This window comes from Melitaea cinxia, chromosome 27 (assembly GCF_905220565.1).
Source record: "Melitaea cinxia chromosome 27, ilMelCinx1.1, whole genome shotgun sequence".
NCBI classification, from domain to species: domain Eukaryota; kingdom Metazoa; phylum Arthropoda; class Insecta; order Lepidoptera; family Nymphalidae; genus Melitaea; species Melitaea cinxia.
In genome coordinates, this window is record NC_059420.1 from 8,544,819 (window position 1) to 8,568,000 (window position 23,182).

Here is a 23,182-nt window from a genome sequence, read left to right on the forward strand (position 1 = left end):
TCTGAATTGATAACTGTCTCCGACATATTCATCTGTCTAAAATTTTTTTTTATGTCGCTAGCGACAGGCAACAAGGCGGCAAACAAGCGTACGGCTCACCTGATGGTAAGCGATTACCGTAGCTTATAGACACCTGCAACACCAGAAGCATCGCAAGTGCATTGCCGACCCAATCCCCAATCCCCCCAGGAGCTCTGGTCACCTTACTCACCAACAGGAACACAATACTGCTTGAAAACAATATTATTTTGCTGTGATCTTCTGTAAGGTCAAGGTACTACCCCAGTCGGGCTGCTCCACCTTTGGAACAGGAAATTCCTGCTGTGCCCTACCTCAGTTGTTTAATTTAACTAATACGTTCTCGTACTTTATCGTCTATGCTATAAATTTTATATCTATTGATAGGGTAGTGTCTCTAAAATACAGTTTTTCCTAAGGGTAGCTGCGGAGTATCTTGCCAATTCTTCTCTGCAGAATCTACATTCTGAATTTTTGGTAGCTTCGCTTTTAACCATAATTAATAATTTAATTTGTAAATTGAAGATTTGAAGTTGATTTTGAAGCCTATTCGATTAAAGTATATTTATTAACCGACTTCCAAAAAAGGAGGAGGTTCTCAATTCGACTGTATATATATTTTTTTTTTTATGTGTTACACCAGAACTTTCGACCGGGTAGACCGATTTCGACAAATTTTGTTTTAATCGAAAGGTGGTGTGTGTCAATTGGTCCCATTTAAATTTATTTGAGATCTAACAACTACTTTTCGAGTTATATCTAATAATGCATTTTTACTTGACGCTTTTTTCGTCGACCTACGTTGTATTATACCGCATAACTTTCTACTGTATGTACCTAGATAATGATGTATTTTCCCAGAAGATCCCAGAAAAATCGAGGGAAACTCTTGAAAGCCCGCAATAACTTTTTACTGGGTGTACCGATTTTAATAATTTTTGAGTAATCTTTGATAACGCGTAGTTACTTGACTATTTTTTCGTCGATCTACGTTGTATTACTCGTCGATGTAATTAAAGTCGTTTTTTTTTACGTTTGCGAGCAAACACAATTATTTATTTATTTTTAATGTACACCGAAATACAGACACATAAAAAAGGAAGACACATATAAAGAAAGTTATTTTTATTTTGATTTAAAATATTAATGATAAGCTTGTACTTTTGTAAAAATAGTGTTATATTCTTTTATGTAACTTTAAGCATAAAATAAGGTATTGAATAAGTAAATTTTTAAAATGATAATTCAAAAATGATTTTGAAGACTCAATCATATCAAATAGAGAAGAAATTTTTGGTTTCGATTGTGAAATATATTAAATAATTCAAAATCAAATCAAATCACCAATTTTTAGCAGTGCTGAAAATTTTTTAAATGAAATAACACCTCGCCTTATTGCCTCCACTGGTGACAAGAGGGCTGGTGCATTTTTTGCCCAGAGAATCGGGCGATTCAACGGGGAAATGCTGCCAGCATTCTTGGCACAATTCCACGCGGACATGATTTATACCAAAACTATCTGTAAGTATTTAGTTCTTAAGTTGTGAATTGTAAGTATGTATAATATTTTGTATAAATAAAATTATGAATCACCATCATCATCATCATCATCAGTTCAGCCTATCGCAGGCCACTGCTGGACATATTCCTCCACAAATTCGCGCCAAAAATGGCGTGAACTCAGGTGTTTTGCCCATAGTCACCACGCTGGGCAGGCGGGTTGGTGAATCAAATAACATTGGGCAACGCAAACACAGCGTTCTTGGTTTTCTTAGCGTTCAAAAGCAAGTTGTACGTTGTTTGTTTTAAACCAACCTTGGATTCATGATAAAGAATTGTTCACATCATCATAATTTACATTATTTCTATCAACTTCAAATATAAGCGATGTATGATCAGCAAATAGCATCATATGACAAATACGCTTAACTTAAAATGGCAGATCATTTATATATATATATATATATATATATATATTAAAAGGAAAAGGATCTAGTTTTTTTTTTGACAAGCATTTGTATGTATTAGCCATGCAGATGTTTGCCATGGTCTAGGCGTTTGTGCAGTCTTTGTGGGTCTACCCACCATGCCTCGAAGAGGACGTTGGGTAGTCCCGGTCAGTCCCGGTTGTTATTATGTACACTTGACAACGATTTTTACTAATACTAGAGAATATATCTGCCTACCCGCATTGGAGCAGCGTAGTGAATTAAGCTCTGATCATTCTCCTACATGGGGAAAGAGGCATAGGCCACTTTCTCCATTGTGATTGTGGACATAGGCCCAGTAGTAAGATATTACAGGCTTATATGTAAAATATTTTTGTCTGATATATTCGAAATATATTTGAAATGTTATAAGATAACTTAAGTCTAGAAATAAAAGTAAGTAAATAATGTATAGGACATATACTCGTATAAATAAAACCCTTATACCGTCATTGAACTTCATTTATTTATGATGTTTTATATTTATGCATTTTTTTCTTCATTCTATTACTTTTAAAAATTTCATATCTCACCAGCCTTAAGATACAAAATTCTTTTTTGTCACAATTTTCAAATTATTACAATATAATAACCAAACTAAGTATACTGATTATATTTTTTCCTTCAATTTCTTAATATATTATTATATGTACATAAAACATAGAATTTTGAATCCTACTGCTCATAATTCTGTCTAATATCGAAGACGTCTTCAATGGGATAAGGGTTGAAGTCATTTGGGATGATATTCCTGAGTTCTGGTGCGTCTTCAAAGATGAGAATCGGTCTGGATTTCTGGTTAGGTTCTGGTGTCCAGTCACGGTTGTTGTGAGATAGGAACTGTGAAAAAATACAAATATTTAGCAATGCCAAAGGAAGAGAAAATTTAGCTGGGGTAGGGCACTGAATATCAAAATCTTGGGCAGCCCGATTGGGGAAGTATGTCGACTGTACAGAAGATCGCAGCTAAATAACATTTTTTCAATCAGTGTTGTGTCGTAAGCGCAAAAAAATGTGTTTATTTACGGCATCACATTAGAAACCTCTAAAACTATCAGTGTTCCTCTACTATATTATGCGTGTATTATACATATAAACCTTCCTCTGGAATCACTTTATTTATTAAAGAAAACCACATCATAATCCGTTGCGTAGTTTAAAGATCTAAGCATACAGACAGCGGGAAGCGACTTTGTTTTATACTGTGTAATAATAGTTAAAGTGAAGCCTACCAGCGATCCGGAATGTAGATTCTGTAAAGAAGAGTGGGAAGGAAACTCCGCAGTTACTCTTTAAAAAAACTGTGTAGTATTTATTTATTTATACTTTATTGTACACCACAACTACATTTTAAACAATAAACACATTTAAAAAAACATTTACAGACTGTGAAGTACAATGGGCGGACTTATGACTATTTAGCCATTTCTTCCAGACAACCCAATTAAAGGAATTCTTCGTTTTTGAAATTCCTCCTTGAGAATTTAATAGAATCTCGAGACAGGGTAGGTGGTGCAGTTGTATGATAAACTTACATGGTAATACATACACACTAATACTTATACAGAATACACATATAAATACATACATACATAATGCATAACCTTATTTGTAGTAGTCATCATCATCATCATTCCAGCCTATTGCAGTCCACTGCTGGACATAGGCCTCCACAAGTTCGCGCCAAAAATGCGTGAACACATGTATGTTGCCCATAGTCACTACGCTGGGCAGACGGGCTGGTGACCGCAGGGCTTATATTATTTATAGTAGTAATAGTTATAAAAAATGTTGTGGAATTCCTACCATAACTGTAATGTAAGTCAATCTTAAGGTTACCTTAAGGGCGTCAGGTCCTCTCTTCTTCCTCAGGTAATTGAAGCAGCATGACCTAAAATGTCTCGTTCCACACGCAGACGCGCACTCACTGCCACACGAGTCGCAAGAGAGACTCGCAGCCCATAATGTGCTACCTACACATAAAACAACGGTTAAATACAAAAAAAATTAAAATGCATATTTCTTGTAAAACGTAACTTGAAAAGCTAGAGGAAAAGTAAGTGACATTAATCAAACTTTTGACACAGACACAGTGGAGCCCTTTTGAGGTTTAGATTTTAATGTATTGACCTGACAGTGAAAAACATACATAAATTCATACACACAATAGATTGATCTTATTGTTTATGTGGTATGTGGTTTGTTATTTTGTGTGAAAAATCCATAAATTTTTTCAGCACGTTACCAATATAAATGGGAAAAAACGGGTCTTCTTTGCAACTTCGAAACCGATTTTTAGGTAACTAAACAGCTTTTCCTCGTATATTGGTATACCACGTAATAGTACTCGTACAAGAATTATAACAATCAATCAAAAACTAACTTTTCGAAAAAAAAATGCTATAATGTGGCCCTACACATACTATTTTAGACTTTCCTTGGTAATTGTAGCTGTGCCTGCAATAAATTTCATAGCAAATTTGGTTGACATTGCAGAGTCAGTGCAAGTAAAATGGATAAAGCTAAGTTGATGTTAAATATTAGGAATTTTAATATATTACAAATTTATCATGGAAACATTATCATTATTACAAAATAGACAGCAGATATTCTTCGAAGCTTACAAAAAGTAACAACTAAATAATACTGCATTTGAGTAGTGGTGTTGTGCAGTAGGCATTAATAGGCTACGGTAACCGCTTACCACCAGGTGGACTGTACGCCTTATGACCACCATAGTGGTATAAAAATAAATAACCCACTGGTTTAATCCCTAGTACCAATATTTAGTAGTTCATTTGGCGTTATAAACCATTATTATATATATAGTAAAAACAATGAAAGTAAAATTTTCGAAAATTCCACCATTGGCTTAATTTTTTTAAGGCCCATGGAAGATTTTTATTCTAGAAAAAAAAATATTTTACTATGAACTTTTAACAGAACGAAGTCTGTTCGAACAGTTAGTATCAAATAAATAGTTGTGTAACTGCCACCATTTGAGTAACACCAATTGTCATTGTTTATATTCCTAACCATGATTTTGTATATAAACAATTTCTAACATACAAACAAATAAACCCCTCTTGATCACATCAACATACGTTAATCATACATCGACATCAAAATGATTGGTTTCAACCACAAAACCAATCGACCAAATTGGTTACAACCAAATATTTCGATTACACTCACCGACCAAATAATTTGAATCAGACATACACGCTATAATCATGCATCTAAGCTCTTAGATCATTCCACATTGGAATACCTGAATCGTTGTCTCTTGATGACGCAGCCTCTCTTTTACTGCGCCTAACGTCAGCCTGAGACCATGTCGCTGACAGACAACAATTTAATCAATAATTTCACAATGTCCCACGATATTAATTAAATAATATTAATTAGTAACAAATTTATTTCGAAATTTTAAAATATTATACATATTTACAATTTACAACTTAAAACTAAATATACGAGTATACAGATAATAGCGTATTAAATCATGACCGCGTTGAATGGCGCCAATAATGCTGGCAGCATTTAAAAAATATTTGTTCTTTTTTTTGAAACCAAAAAAACATACTTTTATTCACATTGACAAGTTACAAAATTAGAAAATTAACAAGGTAGCCGAAGATCATTAAATGAGCTTTATTAGAGATATGTCAAAAAGTACTCGTCAGATCTGTCTTACATTTAAGTTAGGCCTAATGGGATTCTCTTTCTAATCGAAAGCTAGTACTTGTCGTGGTCACATTAAAATTTGAGCGAGATTATGTTGAAATTAACCGAAAATATGGAGTAGCCCAACTGGGGCAGTACTTCGATTTTACAGAAGATCACAGCTAAATAATACTGTTTTCAAGCAGTGTTGTATTTCTGTGGTGAGTAAGGTGACCAGAGCTCCTGTGGGAAATTGGGAATAGGGTCGGCAACGCGCTTGCGATGCTTATACTGTTGCAGAAGATTATAAGCTACGGTAATCGCTTGCCATCAGGTGAGCCGTATGTTTGTTTGCCAACCAAGCACAAACAAAACACACAAAAAAATACTATTTTTTTATTTAATTATTTATTTTTTGAACCTACGCTGTATTACTTGTCGTTGTCAACATAAGTCGGTTTTTTTTAAGGAACGCTTTTCTATTCAAACTTTTATTATAGTTTATGAAAAGACTGTAAGTGATTTTTGTTTGTTTCTTTTATATTATCAGTTCCAATTTTATTTATAATCTTTTACAAATTTATTATTTGCAAATATTACAAACAAGTCAGAATTTGTTTCGCATTTTCATTTATCTAAGGCTTTAAACTTACATTCGATTCGTCATCTTACAAATTAAAATTTTAATTATTTTTAAATGGCAAGCTACAAGGGATTCAGAATGTAGATTTTACAGAGTAGAACAGGCAGGAATCTCTGCTGTTACATAAAAAAAAATTGTTTTAATACAAAATTTGAATACGACGTCGTTATATTCAGACATCTTTATCATTTATGTAATCCTGTACTGAATAATAAGTCTTAGATATCAATTTATTTTTAATACAAACTTTAAATTAATTTTCAGTAAATTGAAAAATCGTTTGCCGAAACCCAAAAAAGAGATGATTTACACTTCACATTATTCTTAAAAAATATTTACAGTCAACTTACCGATAAGCATTAAAGAGACCACAACTGTTATTTTGAACATGATGATCAGGACGAGATAGCTGAACGGAAGCTGGATGCGTTGTGACAGTTTTTTTCAGGCGAGCCCTATTTATACCAAAGGCAGTGCTTGCCGCGTAGGGCGACGCTTTTAATATTAATGTAGAGATGTTATTTCATCCCATGACACTCCATGCTCTAACTTTTTTTATTACACTACATCATAGACGACAAATTGAAAGTAAATATGAAAAAGTTTTTAATGGGGTAAGAAAGCCGATCAGCTCTACATAGATTGATGTTATGAAGAATAACGTTCATAATTTTAGCCTCACAGTCCACTGCTGGACATAGGCCTCCACAAGTTCACGCCAAAAATATCGTGAACTCATGTGTTTTGCGCAAAGTCACCACGCTGGGCAGGCGGGTTGGCTTTGTCGCACTGAAGACGCTGCTGCCTGTCTTCGGCCTGTGTATTTCAAAGCCAGCAGTTGGATGGTTATCCCGTCATGGGTCGGCTTTTTAAGTTCCAAGGTAGTAGTCTAACTATGTTATCGACTCGAATTGTTATAAAGTATTGTTTATTTCAATGATAGTGTTGTAAATAGTATCTGTGATTTGTGTGATGTCTCAATTCATGTATACATATATAAAATCTGAATCTCGCAAGCGGTTCCAACATTTTCATGAAATTTAGTATGCAGGGGGGAAAAATCTTTCCAGCTAGGATTAATTTTTAGAAATTTTCGTACTATCCATGTTTTTTCATGAAAATCTGTTATCTATAGGATACGAAGGTAAATTTCGCCATCATGTATAAGGTCTAAAAATCTAGCAGTCCCGAATGGAGAAGACCCAGGTTCAAATCCACGTGTCTTTAGATCGATTATTACGATATTTTTCCCCTTTTTTTTTCGAAAATAAAAACGTGCTAATCTCGGTCATCTAGGTACTAAATTATTTTTGAAGCATAATTCAAAAATCGCTTGTGAGATCACGATCTAATTGAATTCACTATACGAATTGAAAAATTTTAAAATTCATTTTGTTTTGGATAGTGAATTTCCCGAGGAAGGCAATAGGCTATAAGCTTTAGACTGTAATATCCCACTTTTGGGGATAGGTCTCTTCCCCGTTAGGATCAGAAGGATGAGAGCTTAATCTACCACGCTGCTCTGATGCGGGTTGGCGGATATATTCCCTACTACCTACTTATGAGTAACGATCGCTACCAGGTGTACATTATAGTAAGACTGGCGGCTTAACGTGCTCTCCGAGGCACGGTGGAGAGACCCACAAGGTTTGTGCAGACAAACACCCAGACCACGACACGCATATACATGTATGGCCAATATAAATGTTTATCGTATGCGGAGATCGAACTCACAACTATCAGCGCAATAGTCACAAACCAGTGCTGTTGCCTTGCCTTGCGCCAACGCGTAACTATATAATATTTTAATATTTTTTTTCTTAAATTACCGCGAATGAAACAGCGTAGCACGGCCAGTATCTTATATTTTCACAAACAGAGGGGTGAGGGTTATATAATACAGAGAAAGGCCTAATATAATTGAAATTTGTCGAAAAAATCATTAAAAACGATCGCGTTAAAAATAGTACAAAATTAATTTGAATATTTGGGTAATAAGCAATATTTCTCATACTTTAAGAAGTTTTTCAATAAATATGCTAAATGTTAGTGAAAGAGGGTACTTGTATTGACTCCGTAATGTTGTATTATCGCGGTATCACGGGTTATGAATTTATAATTTAATGTCTATGAATAAGGGACTGTCTTTTGATGTCTTAACTAGCCCGTTGGCGCAGTTTGTACTGTTACTTTCTGAGTCTGGGTGTAACATTTATTGAAGTTATACTTTCATTAGGGAAAAATGATGAGGGTAAATTTCTTCGATGCGCGCGCACACCGTTGTAAAACCGACACTCTGAAGTTAGATAGTCAACGAAAAAGAAGTTAGCAATGTGAAGTTAGCTAGTCAATAGTATAACTTCTTACGTGCGTACATAAGTACACACACACACTTTTTTATTTATATGTATATTTATCGAAAGAATATATATTTATTGCCTATCTTAGGAACAGACGCCCGTATATGTGTGTGTGTTTGTGTGTGTATTTTTTTCATACGGTAAGCAACTTAACGCTTGTGTTATAAGGTACCTGTATCAGCTAGATAGCTGATACAGGTACCTACATATTTTGGGGCCCGGAGGCTTTGTCCGGGCCTACTGCCGGGGCGAGGTGGCGAATGCTAGCGCGACCCCATCTCGCCCCACCCAGGCGGACGACTGCTCACACGTGGTGGTTTTTAGTCAGTAGGAGTCTGCATAACCCTCTGGCACCCCCGCGCTGGGTATCCATGAAGGATTTTCCCCACGTAAAATAATAATCTACAATTTTTTTTTTTTTCGATAAATTCATATAAATAATACTTATATAAAAACCTACACCTATATGATCGAGCCTGGATGATCGAGCTTTGCTCGGTATTTTTAGTTAATCGTATTATTTGGAAATCATATTTAAATACGAATTACATATTGATAAAATATGAATAATGAATCCTAGCTATATCGATTTATCGCCCCCGAAATCTCCTGCATACTAAATTTCATGAAAATCATTGGAGCCGTTTCCGAGATTCAGATTATATACAAACTATATTATTGTATATATAAAATTTTGTTTCAGTTTTGGTCGGTATTGTCGGTATCAAGTGCTGAAGCTGACATACGGTCTAGAAATGCCTACCCGGGCATCCTAGATATCACCCGTTAATGGGTTCCCCTGCGATACCAAAAAAAGGTTGCTGGCTGCGCCACCGGGCTAGTAAAATCAAAATTTGATTCAAGGGTACATGGAAATCCAAACACCAATACTAATATAATTTAAAAGCACTTCCCGCGTCGCTCGACACACAAATACAAAGAGAAACGCGATATACTGTACACAAATAAAAATAGCAAACACGCAGTATTTATAAGAACTATTTGCAAAGACGCCTACTTTAGATATAACGAAAATAAAATAAAGTTATATCTGTATTATCAGTGGATAAAGCTTCAAAATCAAAAATTAAAATTATTCAAGTAGCCTTCAAAGGCACCTTCAAATAAAAAATAAAAATAAAAAATTATAATAAAATATTTAGGTGTATTTATTTAATAAATCGTCGCTTTACCAATGAAAATTACACTCAACTTATTTATATATTAATACGTGAAGAAAGCTTATACCTCTTTTTACGAAAATTGCGCGGACGGACGAGAATGAAAATTCATACACTGTCTTGTAGTTTATACATATAGAGAAGGAATGCAGAATGCTAATATTTTTTTTTAATTATGCATAAAAATACATCAGATCAATAAAAAAAATATTACACACACTACCATATATTTGACACACACACGCATATTATACTATTTTGTTGATTGTCAAAGTCTGTGTAGTCAAATTGAAAATGTTAAAATAAAGGTTCTTTATTTTCATATATACAGGTGTCATAAAACTCAACGTCAAGCCGAAACGGGGTGATAGGATTGATTGTAACTATCATGAGAAAAATCAGAAAAAAAATCTACCCCATGCAGTTTAAAAATTATGGGCATTTAAGAAAAACTTAGAAATTTGGTCAAACTTTAAGCACCACGAAACTACACGGTCACACTTTAAAAAAAAATATGTTTTGGAAAGAAGTTCCTTATGGGGCGATGCGGGGGGGTACCCTGGCCGGCAGAAAACGTCCGAAACGTTAAAAAAAGTGTAAGATTTTTATGTATAGTCTATGTGTAATGGCTATACAGTGTCTAATGTATAGTCTACTAGTTGTGCCGGCGACTTCGTCCGCGTGGAATTTAACAAAAAAATTATTGTTTAGTTCGCCGATTTATAAACGAAATAAATTTCAAAAATAAAAATAGCCTTAGTTACACATTATTACATCAGCTATCTGACAGTGAAAGTCCCGTCAAAATCGGTCCAGCCGTTTCAGAGATTAGCCGGAACAAACAGACAGACAGACCGCAAAAATGGTAAAAAGTGTTATTTTAGTACATGTACCGTATATACACCCATATGCATTTAGTGAAAAGCTTTTATTTCAATATTACAAACAGACACTCTAATTTTATTTATTTGTATAGATATAAATATATAGATAGTCTTACTCGAACTCGTGACCTTCATCCACGTGCGCCATTCCGCACATAACAAAACCTGCTTGCTCATTCGTACGCGCTAACCCCAAAAGTTATATTTTTCTATACAACTAGATCGGCAAACAAGCGTACGGCTCACCTGATGGTAAAATATTGAATGAAGTTTGAAATGATATTGTTACGACTTAACAACAAACACTTACAACCCCTTCATAAGCTATTTTTATAGTATTATTTTTTGAGGTAGGGCACCGTAGGAAATCTTTTTGAAAAATTTGGAGCTGCCTATCTAAAGATGTATCTTAATTTAACAGGAGATCACAGCTAAATAACACAGCTCTGAAGTTGTGCAGTATTCGGTTAGTAAGTAAGGTAGCCAGAGGTTTGGGACAGGGTAACAAATGATCCAGGCGTTGTTGGTATCAATGAGCTACAGTACCCGCTACCATACCATACCATCATACCATCGGCGAACCGTAAGCTTGTTTGTTGCGTTTATAAAGTATATAAAAATTTGCAACAGAAGGTGGCAAAACCGTGGGCAAGAAATAGTATGACATAAGGAAACGAGATTCACAACTTCTGTAGTCGTCCACAAGGACATGCGTCTTAAATGTTGTGAGTAATAAGTTGATACATTAAAATGAGTGTTTCAAAACAAATTATTGTGTTTTTTACAGTATTCCAATGTATATTGTGTAGAAATAGAACCGGTAAGGATTTTTTGTACATGTTTATAACGTTTTTTATTAATTAAATATATATTATACTCGTAATAGATTATTAGTTAAATAATCTTATTAGATTGTGTATCTATAATTGCTTATGTAACGAAGATGTTTATAATATTTTATTATTATCTGTATTAATATTATAAGTGGAGGGGTTTTTTGTTTGTTTAATAGTCTTAAAAAAATAACAAGGAAAACGATATGAAATTTCTGATTAACATAGGCTATATTTTGTTAAAAAACGGAATAGATAAAATTCGGTATTCAACGCAAGCGAAAACTCAAAAAAATACTAACTATTAACTTTAAAAAAACATCACAAAAAATGACGCTATATTGAGGCTATACTTTTAAAAATAATAATTACTTAAAAATTTTGATATGTAAAATGACGATTCGAATGTGCTTTTGAAGCTATTTGAATAAATTATTTTAGATTTTGATTATATATTTTTGGTAGAAAACTAAACAGAAAAAAATCTTGGAATCCACGGAGGCGAGCGAAAAGCTAGTTACATACTGACTATTATTTCTTATGTGTGACGATTGTTTTATGCTGACGTCAGTAGACGTAAGCTTTATTTATGTATTGGTTTCAAAATCAATACATATAATAAAATGTAACGGATCGCTGTCTGTACATGGAAGATATATGAGAAAAATTATTATTGGGACCTTTATCAACGCAAATGCACCCAAAACAATGATTGTTACAATTATTGTCAATTTGTTTGTTTGTGCGTTTGTGCCGATTTAGTTGCGGTATTCACTAGTATATTGCGGTAAACTTCACTTAGCATTTAGTGTTTGTTTCATATCAATCGGTTGATAAATAAAAGTTATGCCAATTTAAAGAATCACGTTGAACATGTAAATATCCAAAACGCGGGTGAAGTCGCAGGCACAGTTAAATATAATATTTTACCATCATCATCATTTTAGCCTATTACAGTCCACTGCTGGACATAAAACTTCACAAGTTCGTGCCAAAAAATGGCGTAAACTCATGTGTTTTGCCCATAGTCACCACGCTGGGCAGGCGGGTTGGTGACCGCAGGGCTGGCTTTGTCGCAATATAATATTTATTTATTTATTTTTATTTTGTTCGAAAACCAACAGCGTTACAGTTCGTATGTATATTTGTAATATAACTATAATATGCAATGACTTAGTTGAATGATTAATAACATAGACATGTAAGGATTATTGCAAAGGATTGTTTTGTAAATTAAGTTTAATTCGAACCACACGACAAGCACCATTTGTTGATTAAAAATGTGTCATCAATACCGTAACACACAGCCAAAAGATTTGAAATAATTACAAAAAAGTACAGTTGAATTGAGAACCTCCAAAGTTAATCGTAAAATAAGGTTTAGACTTTATTGCATGTAACCTACCGAATAAGGAAAAATATGCTACAAAACTACTTTTAATATTTGAATAATACATATACGATAAATATATTACTGTTTTTTATAAAACCTGATTGGACGAATTTTGTAGCATCTCATTTTTTATTATTTGGTACCGATCGTTACCGCAAACATAGATGTATCATCATCGTTACTCATTGTAGGGAATATATCCGTGAACCCGCAGTAAAGCATTGTGATAGATTAAGCTCTGAACCTTTTCCTACATGGGATGTTGCAGGCTGAATTGTTATCGTTATCTTCCTGTATCTTTTTTCGTGGATAAATCTTTTTTTTTTATTTTCTTCTATGAAAACTTTGTCCTAATACTGAAGATTACAAAAAAAGCATTATTCCATTTAGTGTTGGCGTTTAGAAATAGTAGGGGACAGCAGGAAATGCTGGTTAAAATCTGGAGCAACCCGACTGGGGAAGTATCTCAATCTTACAGAAGATCAAAGCTAAATAATACTGCTTTCAAACTTTGTTGTGTTTCTGTGGTAAGGTGACCAGAGCTTCTGGAGGGGTTGGGTTGGCAACGCACTTGCCATGTTTCTGGTGTTGCAGGCGTCTATAAGCTATGGTAATCGCTTACCATCAGGTAAGGCGTACACTTGTTATATATAAAAAAATGTATTTCCAGGTCAACCTTGTAATGAGGGTGAAGTAACAGGTGTCTGTAGAAGAATCTATGAGTGTCCTTTCGCCATAGACCTTGTTAATATACACCAAAAGAAGCCACCCGTAAGCCACTTCCTATATTTAATTGAATTAAAAAAGCAGGTTCAATTAGTACTTGTGGTGTTCCATTTAAATTCGATAAAGATCCGGCGAATACCAATCCTATACCTATCGCCAATAATGTTGTTTTATTTCTCGTCTGTATTACTTTTTTAAACGACTTCAAAAAAGGACGAGGTTGGTCAATTCGACCGTATATACATACGAGTATATATTTTTTATGTACGTTTGGGGATAACTTCGTTGTTTATGAACCGATTTTGATATTATTTTTTTGTTGGAAAGAGGATATCTCAAGTGTGGTACTATGATAAGGAAACCAGGATCTGATGATGGAATTCTAGAGAAATCCAGGGAAGCCTTCGAAAATCGTAGTGTCGACTAGTCCTTTTGTTAATTTTTTTCATCTACTTACGTTGTATTACTTGTCGATGTAATTGCAGTTTTTCTTCGTTTGCCTACAAACACAATTATCTTATAAGGTAACGAAAACAAACTAACGAACGAACTTCTCCTTTTTTTTAAGCTCGTTATAAAATAAAGGTTTAGTTTCTTCTAATTAAAGTTCTTGAGATATCTTTCAGTTGTGCCCTTAATATAGTTTATACATTTTCAGCTTGTATTATAAGCTAGTGCCGTGCTGTGTGGCTATGGCACTAAAGAATTTAGCCACCCCCTCTCTTCCCGTGGGTGTCGTAAGAGGCGACTAAGGGATAACAAGGTTCCACAACCACCTTGGAACTTAAGAAGCCGACCGATGGCGGGATAACCATCCAACTGCTGGCTTTGAAATACACAGGCCGAAGACGGGCAGCAGCGTCTTCGGTGCGACAAAGCCAGCCCTGCGGTCACCAACCCGCCTGCCCAGCGTGGTAACTATGGGCAAAACACATGAGTTCACGTTATTTTTGGCGTAAACTTGTGGAGGCCTATGTCCAGCAGTGGACTGTATAGGCTGTAATGATGATTATAATCTAGAGAATGGTATACCTACCTGTAAGATTGTTCTAAATTTCCAGACTTGTGGATATGATTCTGATGTGAAGATTGTTTGCTGTCCATCACAAGGTCTTCTGTTTCGAACTGGTACATTCAAGGATTATTTCAAAGCATCAAACGATGGTGTCATCAGGTCAAAGGAGTTGGTATGTATTAAAATAAATAAAATAAATTTCTCACATTCAATGGTAACCACTAGGATGTATTCAAGTGTCGGGGGTCCGGGAACACATAATAGACAATTACACGACGAGACTACGATAACCTGTATATCCAGTACAAATACAATGTGCGGAGATCGAACCCGCGACCGCCAGTGCCAACAGCTATAAGTCAGTGCTGTGACCTGCAAATATTGGTAATGTGTGTACGTCATATTTCCATATTCTCTTGTACCTAAAGTTGTCTGGAAGAGATCTCTACTGATTGACTAGTCTTCCTTTGTATGTTAGAGGTTGCCCATAAAATACATATGAAAACAAGGAAGGTGGAAAATGTCCGATATCCGTTCAATGTCCGATGAGATATAGGAGAAAATATTTTTTATTTATCTTTAAAGTAAAGAAAATCGAATTTTTAATCGTTATGCTATATTTAATCACTAAATCATTTTTAGGAGTCGATTTTGTGACGTAATATTTCTTAGAGGTCACTAATTTACTTAAATGAATTTATTTTCGTTAAAATGCCTTTTACATCGCGTAACTTTTTGAAATCAAGTAAGTAATTGTATTTTAATGTTTTATAGCCAATAGTTTTCCTTGAGAAAAACGGCATGTAACACAAAAAAGTTTTTTTAGTTTTATATATATAAGACATGAGTTGATTACTTAAAATTGGAATCGGAAAATTATACAGTGTGTTTCTCTGAAAAAACAAAGATTTTATTATACAATTTTTCTTTATACATTATGATACAAAATTAATTATAAAAACCCTTAAGCTACCTGAAAAAGCAAAGAAACGACATTTAAAGCTATTTACCAATTCCTATAGGTACATAAAATTAAATATTTCTTTTATATCTGACTATTATGGAGTGTCAAAAATCTCTTTATAAAACAATACATATTACTACAGCTATAAAAAAGGTACTATACAAATATACAAACTCAAAAGAATATATTCCTTTATATATATTTAACTAGGTTGGCAAACAAGCATACGGTTCACCTGATGGTAAGAAATTACCGTAGCTTATAGATGCCAGCAACACCAGTAGCATCGCAAGCGCGTTGCCAACACCCCCCCCCCCCCCCCCCAGGAGCTCTGGTCACCTTACTCACCAACAGGATAATACTGCTTGTAAACAGTCTTATTTAGCTGTGATCTTTTGTCAGATCGAGGTACTAACCCAGTCGGCTGTTCCATATTTGAGCAACAAATTTCCTGCTGTGTCCTACTTCAGTTGAATAATTTTTATGATCGCTTAAAAACTCAACTTTCAGACATGCCGTTACGAAGGTAGACAGCCGCTCCTTTGCTGTCAGAATACACCGGACATACCAGAGGCACCTGAACCGAAACAATGTCCTCCACTACCAAAACCGAAGCTATATAAAGCTGCAACACAGTACCAACAGTTCGCATGGAGAAGTACGTAGATACAATTGAAGCTACTAGACTCCACTTTTTTTATACGGCTAGGTCGTCAAATGAGCTCATTGGCCTTTTAATAGTAAGCGGTTATTAGACTGTAAACGTCTGTAACACTAGGAGTGTTGAAAACACATTGCCAACTCTAACTACGACTCTCCCCAGCAGCTCTGGCCATCTAAATTACCACTGGAAGGCTAAGGCCTATTTGAACGCTGTATTATTTGGCTATGATCTTCTGTAAGATCGAGGTACTTCCCCAGAAGAGCTGCTCCAGATTAGAAGCAGGATATTTTCTGCTGCACCTACCTCAATGAATAACTACCCATTTTTTTTTTAATTATTTAAATAAGTAAACAAGTTACTCGAAAACATCCTACAGAATACATTCTTTTATTTGGGGTTCGTAACATAGAACACAAACACATATTTATACCAGGACAATCGGAGGAGACAGGACAGGTGTTAAGGCCTATTAAAACATTTTACGTAAGTGAAGATCCAATGACTGCATTCATCACTGTCCTTGCTCTAACCAACTGAGGTCATCAAATCATGTTATTTTTTTAAAATATAAAAATCGGTCTAAATAATAAGCACTATCAATAATAGGTGGTTTGACGAGGATTGCGGAAAACCGGGATGTTTGGCGCGAACTTGGTGAGGCCTATGTCCAGTAGTGGACTGCGATAGGCTAAAGTGATGATTTGTGCTGCATATTGAGTAGATACGGTCACCAACCCGCCTGCCCAGCGTGGTGACTATGGGCAACACACATGAGGTCGCGCATTTTTGGCGCGAACTTGTGGAGGCCTATGTCCAGCAGTGGACTGTATAGGCTGTAATGATGTAATGATTGAGTAGATAATACAATTGACTATAATTTCAGAATGCATTAGTTACCAGCGCTATTTCAATAAATGCATATCATCTGACGAAAACGAATTTAAGTTTGAAAGGATGAACACTTGCGGCAGAGATACCAGCACATCGCAATTCAGGATATCAGAAGGTGTGCCGGCTTTGCCGAGAGAGTTTCCTCATATGGTGAGTTACGGCTCTATTATTTTCTTCTTTTATTTCTTACTTACTTCTTTTTTAGACGGGCAGCAGCGTCTTCGGTGCGACAAAGCCAGTACTGCGGTCACCAACCCGCCTGCCCAGCGTGGTGACTATGGGCAAAACACGTGAGTTCACGTTATTTTTGGCGTAAACTTGTGGAGGCTTATGTCCAGCAGTGGACTGTATAGGCTGTAATGATGATGATGATGATGATGATGATTTCTTACTTTATGACAGTTATTTCTCACTCGTTCTCTTTCTTCTAGTCTTGAATAAATTTTAAATATTTTTTTTCTCCAAGAAATATATAAAAGAATTTGTTATTACGAGTTTGGTTTTCTAAACAAATAAATAAAATTGGAGTGTCAGAAAGACAAAAATTGTAAAAAATGTTATTTTGGTATATGTCCCGTGTATATTGCATTACTATTTGCATTTAGTAAAAAGCGATTATTTTAATATTACAAACAGACACTCCGATTATATTTATTTGTATAGATATAGATAACTCTGCGAACTGAACAATAACTTTTTTTGCTAAATTCCACGCGGACGAAGTCGCGGACATAACCAGTGATATTATAAAGCAGAAAATTTTAGTTGTTTAAAGGCTCGGAAATTACCAGTTCGAACAGATTTTTGTTTGTGTTCATCATTACAGCCTATACAGTCCACTGCTGGACATAGGCCTCCATAAGTTTACGCCAAAAATAGCGTGAACTCATGTGTTTTGCCCATAGTCACCACGCTGGGCAGGCGGGTTGGTGACCGCAGAGCTGGCTTTGTCGCACCGAAGACGCTGCCCGTCTTCGGCCTGTGTATTTCAAAGCTAGCAGTTGGATGGTTATCCCGCCATCAGTCGGCTTTTTAAGTTCCAATGTGGTAGTGGAACTGTGTTATCCCTTAGTCGCCTCTTACGACACCCACGGGAAGAGAGGGGATGGCTAAATTCTTTAGTGCCGTAGCCACACAGTAGAGTTGTTTGTGTTAGATAGCCTATTTATCGAGGAAGGCTATAGGCTATTCTTTTTCTCAAATTAACGAGTTTGAAACCGCGGAGCACAGTTAGAATTTAGATAAGTTTTATGTTAGTTTGATAAAAGTGAATATTTCTTAGATGAAACCCTCATTAACCATGACGTGGCAACTTGTAAATAAAACAACACCCAGCAAATAATTTTAAAACATTTTCGTAAACTATAATTATAAATGTATGTTTTGGAAGATGTCTTAAAAACATTAAATTTAAAAAAGTCTAGAAAGTTTTTTTCCTGAGTAACACTTGGAGTTCGAATTTAGAGTTACCTGTAACAAACCAAAACATCTTGTAAGACGAAACGACAGAAAAAAATCTTATTTTTTTTTCAATTTACTAATAATAATTCATTTGTAAAATATTGACAGGCGGTCATTGGTTGTCATAACCCGGTTTACACAGACGACGCTGATATTATTTGGGTGGGAGGAGGGTCTCTCATCAGCGAAAGATTCATCTTAACAGCGGCTCATATTATATCGGAGAACAAGCTGTAAGTACATTTTGAATCATTGATGGGCACAGCTTGAAATATCCTACGCAAAATCTCGATGATCCCGTCAGGCAAAGTACATCAACCTTGCAGAAAATCACAGCTAAATAATACTGCTTTCAAGCAGGGTTGTGTTCCTGTTGTAAGGGTGCTTGAGCTCCTGGATCATGCTCTGGTGTAGGGGTCGGCAAAATATTTGTGATGCTTCTGGTGTTTCGGGCGTATATATATAGGTCATGTTAATCGCTTACCATCAGTTGTACCGCTTAATATCTTTAGTTACATTGAGATAGAAAAAATAAACCTATTGATTACTATTTGTTTCAGCCTGTAATATCCCACTACTGGGCATAGGCCTCTTTCCCCGTGTTGGCGAAGGATCAGAGCTTAATCCATCACGCTACTCCAATGTGGGTTGGCGGATATATTCCCTACTATGAGTAACGATCGCTATCAGGTGTCATGATAACAACCGGGACCAACGGCTTAACGTGCTCCTCGAGGCACGGTGGGGAGACCCACAAGGACTGTACAAACACCCAGACCACGGCAAACACTTGTATGGCCAATACAAATGTTTGTCATGTTCGGGGATCGAACCCACAACCGCCAGCGCAACAGATACAATCCATGGCTGTAACCGTTGCGCCAACGCGGCGTCAGAGATTACTATACAAATAAATTAAATTTTCCATAATAGTTTTGATAGTTTAGTTTAAATTTTTCAAAAGCCCTTGAAGCCTTATTTAGCCTTTGAAATTTCAGAAAAAACTTTTTCAAATACAAAACCTAATACATAACACAGATGGACGTAGAAGATCGTTTCATATCTACATCCACCCATATTTTTGTAGCTAACTTTTTTTGTCACTAGATTGGCAAACAAGCGTACGGCTCACTTGATGGTAAGCGATTACCGTAGCTTATAGACGCCTGCAACACCAGAAGCATCGCAAGCGCGTTTACGACCCTATCCCCAATCCCCCCAGGAGATCTGGTCACCTTACTCACCAACATTAACACAATACTCCTTGAAAACAGTATTATTTAGCTGTGATCTTCTGTAAGGTCGAGGTACTACCCCAGTCGGGCTGCTCCATATTTTGAGCAGGAAATTCCTGCTGTGCCCTACCTCAGTGGCTCTACTTAAGGTTGCCTGAAAGAGATCGCTGTTTTAGCTGATAGGGCCAGCCACTTACTTGGGCGTCTATTTTTTTCGTCGATTTGTAAATAATTTTTGGAGTTAACTCCTTAGAAATCGATTTTCATATAAGGACCCTAGTATGAAAAATATATTAGAAGTGAAATCTACTAGATTTCCGATAGATGGCGTTATTTGATTCGTTTATTTACTAGACTAGTAAGCCTTTTTTGGTGCCTATTTAGACAGTCGATCTGAAGGAGTAAACTCCAGTCGTACGTCGGAGCTGACACACACTTTTTTGTGTAAAATAAAGAAGACAGAAAAGAAAGAAATGAATATTTAAAAAAAAGCAAAAGTAATCCGCAAACTTGAAACTATTATGTGTTCTTCCAGTGGTCGAGTTCGTTACGCGTTGCTGGGAACCCTGAATAAGACAGACACAAGATCGGGTATTCTGTGCAACATTGTCAGAACAATTCCTCACAAATTGTATGAAAAGGGAGAGAAACATCACGATATAGCCTTACTGGAGCTGAACGAAAGGTTGGTACAGGTGTTCTTGAACTAAAAGGTATTCGTCACTCTTGCTATTAAAATCAACGGAAATTATGAGATTGCTACATTATCACTATACTAATCAAAATCAAAAGTAACTTTATTCAAGTATTTAGCTTTCGAAAAAAGAATCATTAAAATCGGTACACCCATAAGTTATGAGCATATAAATAATAATTTTCTTGAAAACGAAAAAAACAACTTCAATTACATCGACAAATAATACAACGTACTCGTAGGTAGACGAAAAAATAGTCAAGTAAATACGCAGTATTTAAGATAACTCAAAAAGTACTCGGGTGACCAAATTTAAATGAGACCACTTGACAAGTATCAACTTTCGATTAAGAAACGCGTTATCGAAATCGGTTCACTCAGTAAAAATTAATGAGGTACAACAATACAACGTAATTCGACAGAAAAATAGTCAAGTGAATACGCATTATTAGATATCCTATGAAAAAAATCTCATGAAACATGAACAAATGCAGACCAAATTCTCATACAGGGTTATGAGAGTCTATGAGATCTGATAGATTCTTATAACTCGGTGTGAGAATTTGGTCTGCATTTGTCCATGTTTTATGCGATTTTTTCCATAGGGTATATCTCGAAAAGTACTCGCCAGTTCTCAATTACATTTAAATGGGACCACATGATAGGCACCACCTTTAGATAAAAAAAAATCATCGAAATCGGTCCACTCAGTCAAATGTTCTTGAGTTCTCCGAATTGAGAACCTCCACCGCTTTTGAAAGTCGGTTAAAAAGGGCTGGACATTTTCAGAGTAAAGTTTAACGAATTCGTGCGACCAGCTTGCCTGCCCCTGACTAAAAGTGACGTCGATAACGAGAGGATCATAGCCGGGTGGGGGGAGACAGGTGAAGGAGGGAAGAGGGGGAAGGCGTCAGAAATTCTCTTGAGAGTGAGTGTACTCTTCGATCTATCTTAGAGGGATATTATAAAGAGACAAATGTAACCTTTAATTTGTTAGGATATTATGTAATATGAGGTGTATGTTCATTTCCTCGCTGTGAAGTGCAGATGACACGCTATTCTTCCTAACCTGCCTAATTTGTTATTTCCTTTTTTTGGATGGTAAGCTATTACCATAGCCTAAGGACAACTGCAAGTACCCCCCACACCCACTGCAAGTAACGCCCCATCACCCAACAACCACTCTGGTGTAGAGGTGCATGTAGGCGCGTAAATACCGGCGGCTTGCGGGTTCGATTCCCTTTCGGAATGGATACTTGTATTTGTACAAATATTTCTTTCAGGTTTGAATGTCTGTCTTAGTGGGTCACCCCTCCACGCCTCGTAGAGCACGTTAAGCTATCGGTCCCAGTTTTCATCATAATTAATTCATAGCGATCGTTGCTCATAGTAGGGAATACCTGTCAACCCGCAATGGAGCAGCATGAAGAAGAAGCCTATGCCCAGTAGTGGGATGTTAGAGACCGAATTATCATCATCATCATATATGGGACGATGGCTTGGCTTTAGTGAGGCAACATTTGTTAGGGGGTCACTGAAAGCGACAGCGTGATAAGAGAAAAACATTAAAAATAAATAAAATTTCGCGCGATGTATTTTATGGATGGCCCCATAAATAAATTTTTGTTCCAGGCATCAGTTTGGGAGGATGAAAGTCTTTGCAGCCAAAAGTTTGACAGTCTCTACCGAGCGGATATAATGATATGCGCCAGAGGGGCGGTGAGCCCCATCACAGAAGATACTTGCAAGGTAACAAAAGCAAAACTTCCAAATAAATAATTACATTGTTCAAGTAGGCTTCAAAAGCATATTTTTTTCTCGTAGGAAAGCATTTTTTTTAATAACAATAGGGGTAGTTAAGGTAATTGGCTACCACAATATTCTTGTGGTGATTAAGATGGCCAGAGCTCTTGAGAAAGGTCGGGAGATGCTTTGGCAATACTCTTTCGATACTTTTGGAGTTGCAGGCTTATAATAATAGACTATAAGCTTCGGTACGTCTTCGGCCAAAAAGCCAGCCCTGCGGTCACCAACCCGCCTGCCCAGCGTGGTGACTATGGGCAACACACATGAGTTCACGTTATTTTTGCGTGAACTTGTGGAGGCCTATGTCCACCAATGGACTGCAATAGGCTGGAATGATGATGATGATGATGATGAAGCTTCGGTAACCGCTTAACATCAAGTGGACCGTACGCTTGATTGCCGACCTAGTTGTCTAACAAAAAAAGAAAACTCTGATTGAATATCTCTTCAGCTACAAAACACATATTTATATTTCAGGGCGACAGCGGTGGACCCTTGATGGCGCTTTTCAAGAATCTAAGCTGCTCATATTCAATCGAAGGAATAGTCTCCTTCGGACCTAGATGTGGGAAAAGTGCAGGCGTCTACACTAGAGTGTCACTATTTTTAGACTGGATCATTGACAATGTCTGGCCTCAAGAATGGCAGAGTTATAAAGAATTGACTAATTAATAAATATTAAATGTCGTTAATGTGTTTAAATGTATTCTGTTGAGAAAATATGCCATTATTGAAATTAAATAAAAATTCTTAATAATTA

At 36.0% G+C, this 23,182-nt stretch overlaps 2 protein-coding genes across 2 annotated transcripts; one reads left to right on the forward strand and one right to left on the reverse strand.

Moving 5' to 3' along the window:
* Positions 1–2,455: 2,455 nt before the first annotated feature.
* On the reverse strand, positions 2,456–6,705 carry LOC123666718. The gene is made up of 4 exons (XM_045600783.1): positions 6,666–6,705; positions 5,278–5,346; positions 3,846–3,979; positions 2,456–2,846 (listed from the first exon to the last, which is right to left on the reverse strand). Exons 1-4 carry the CDS (start codon positions 6,703–6,705, stop codon positions 2,682–2,684), a joined length of 408 nt encoding a protein of 135 aa, XP_045456739.1. The 3' UTR covers positions 2,456–2,681.
* A 1,852-nt stretch (positions 6,706–8,557) lies between these two features.
* LOC123666953 (phenoloxidase-activating factor 1-like) lies at positions 8,558–23,182 on the forward strand. Its single transcript, XM_045600966.1, has 11 exons — positions 8,558–8,566; positions 9,379–9,460; positions 13,637–13,737; positions 14,754–14,879; positions 16,182–16,329; positions 17,219–17,376; positions 18,796–18,920; positions 20,458–20,607; positions 21,406–21,544; positions 22,249–22,365; positions 22,900–23,182. Exons 1-11 carry the CDS (start codon positions 8,558–8,560, stop codon positions 23,092–23,094), a joined length of 1,350 nt encoding a protein of 449 aa, XP_045456922.1. The 3' UTR covers positions 23,095–23,182.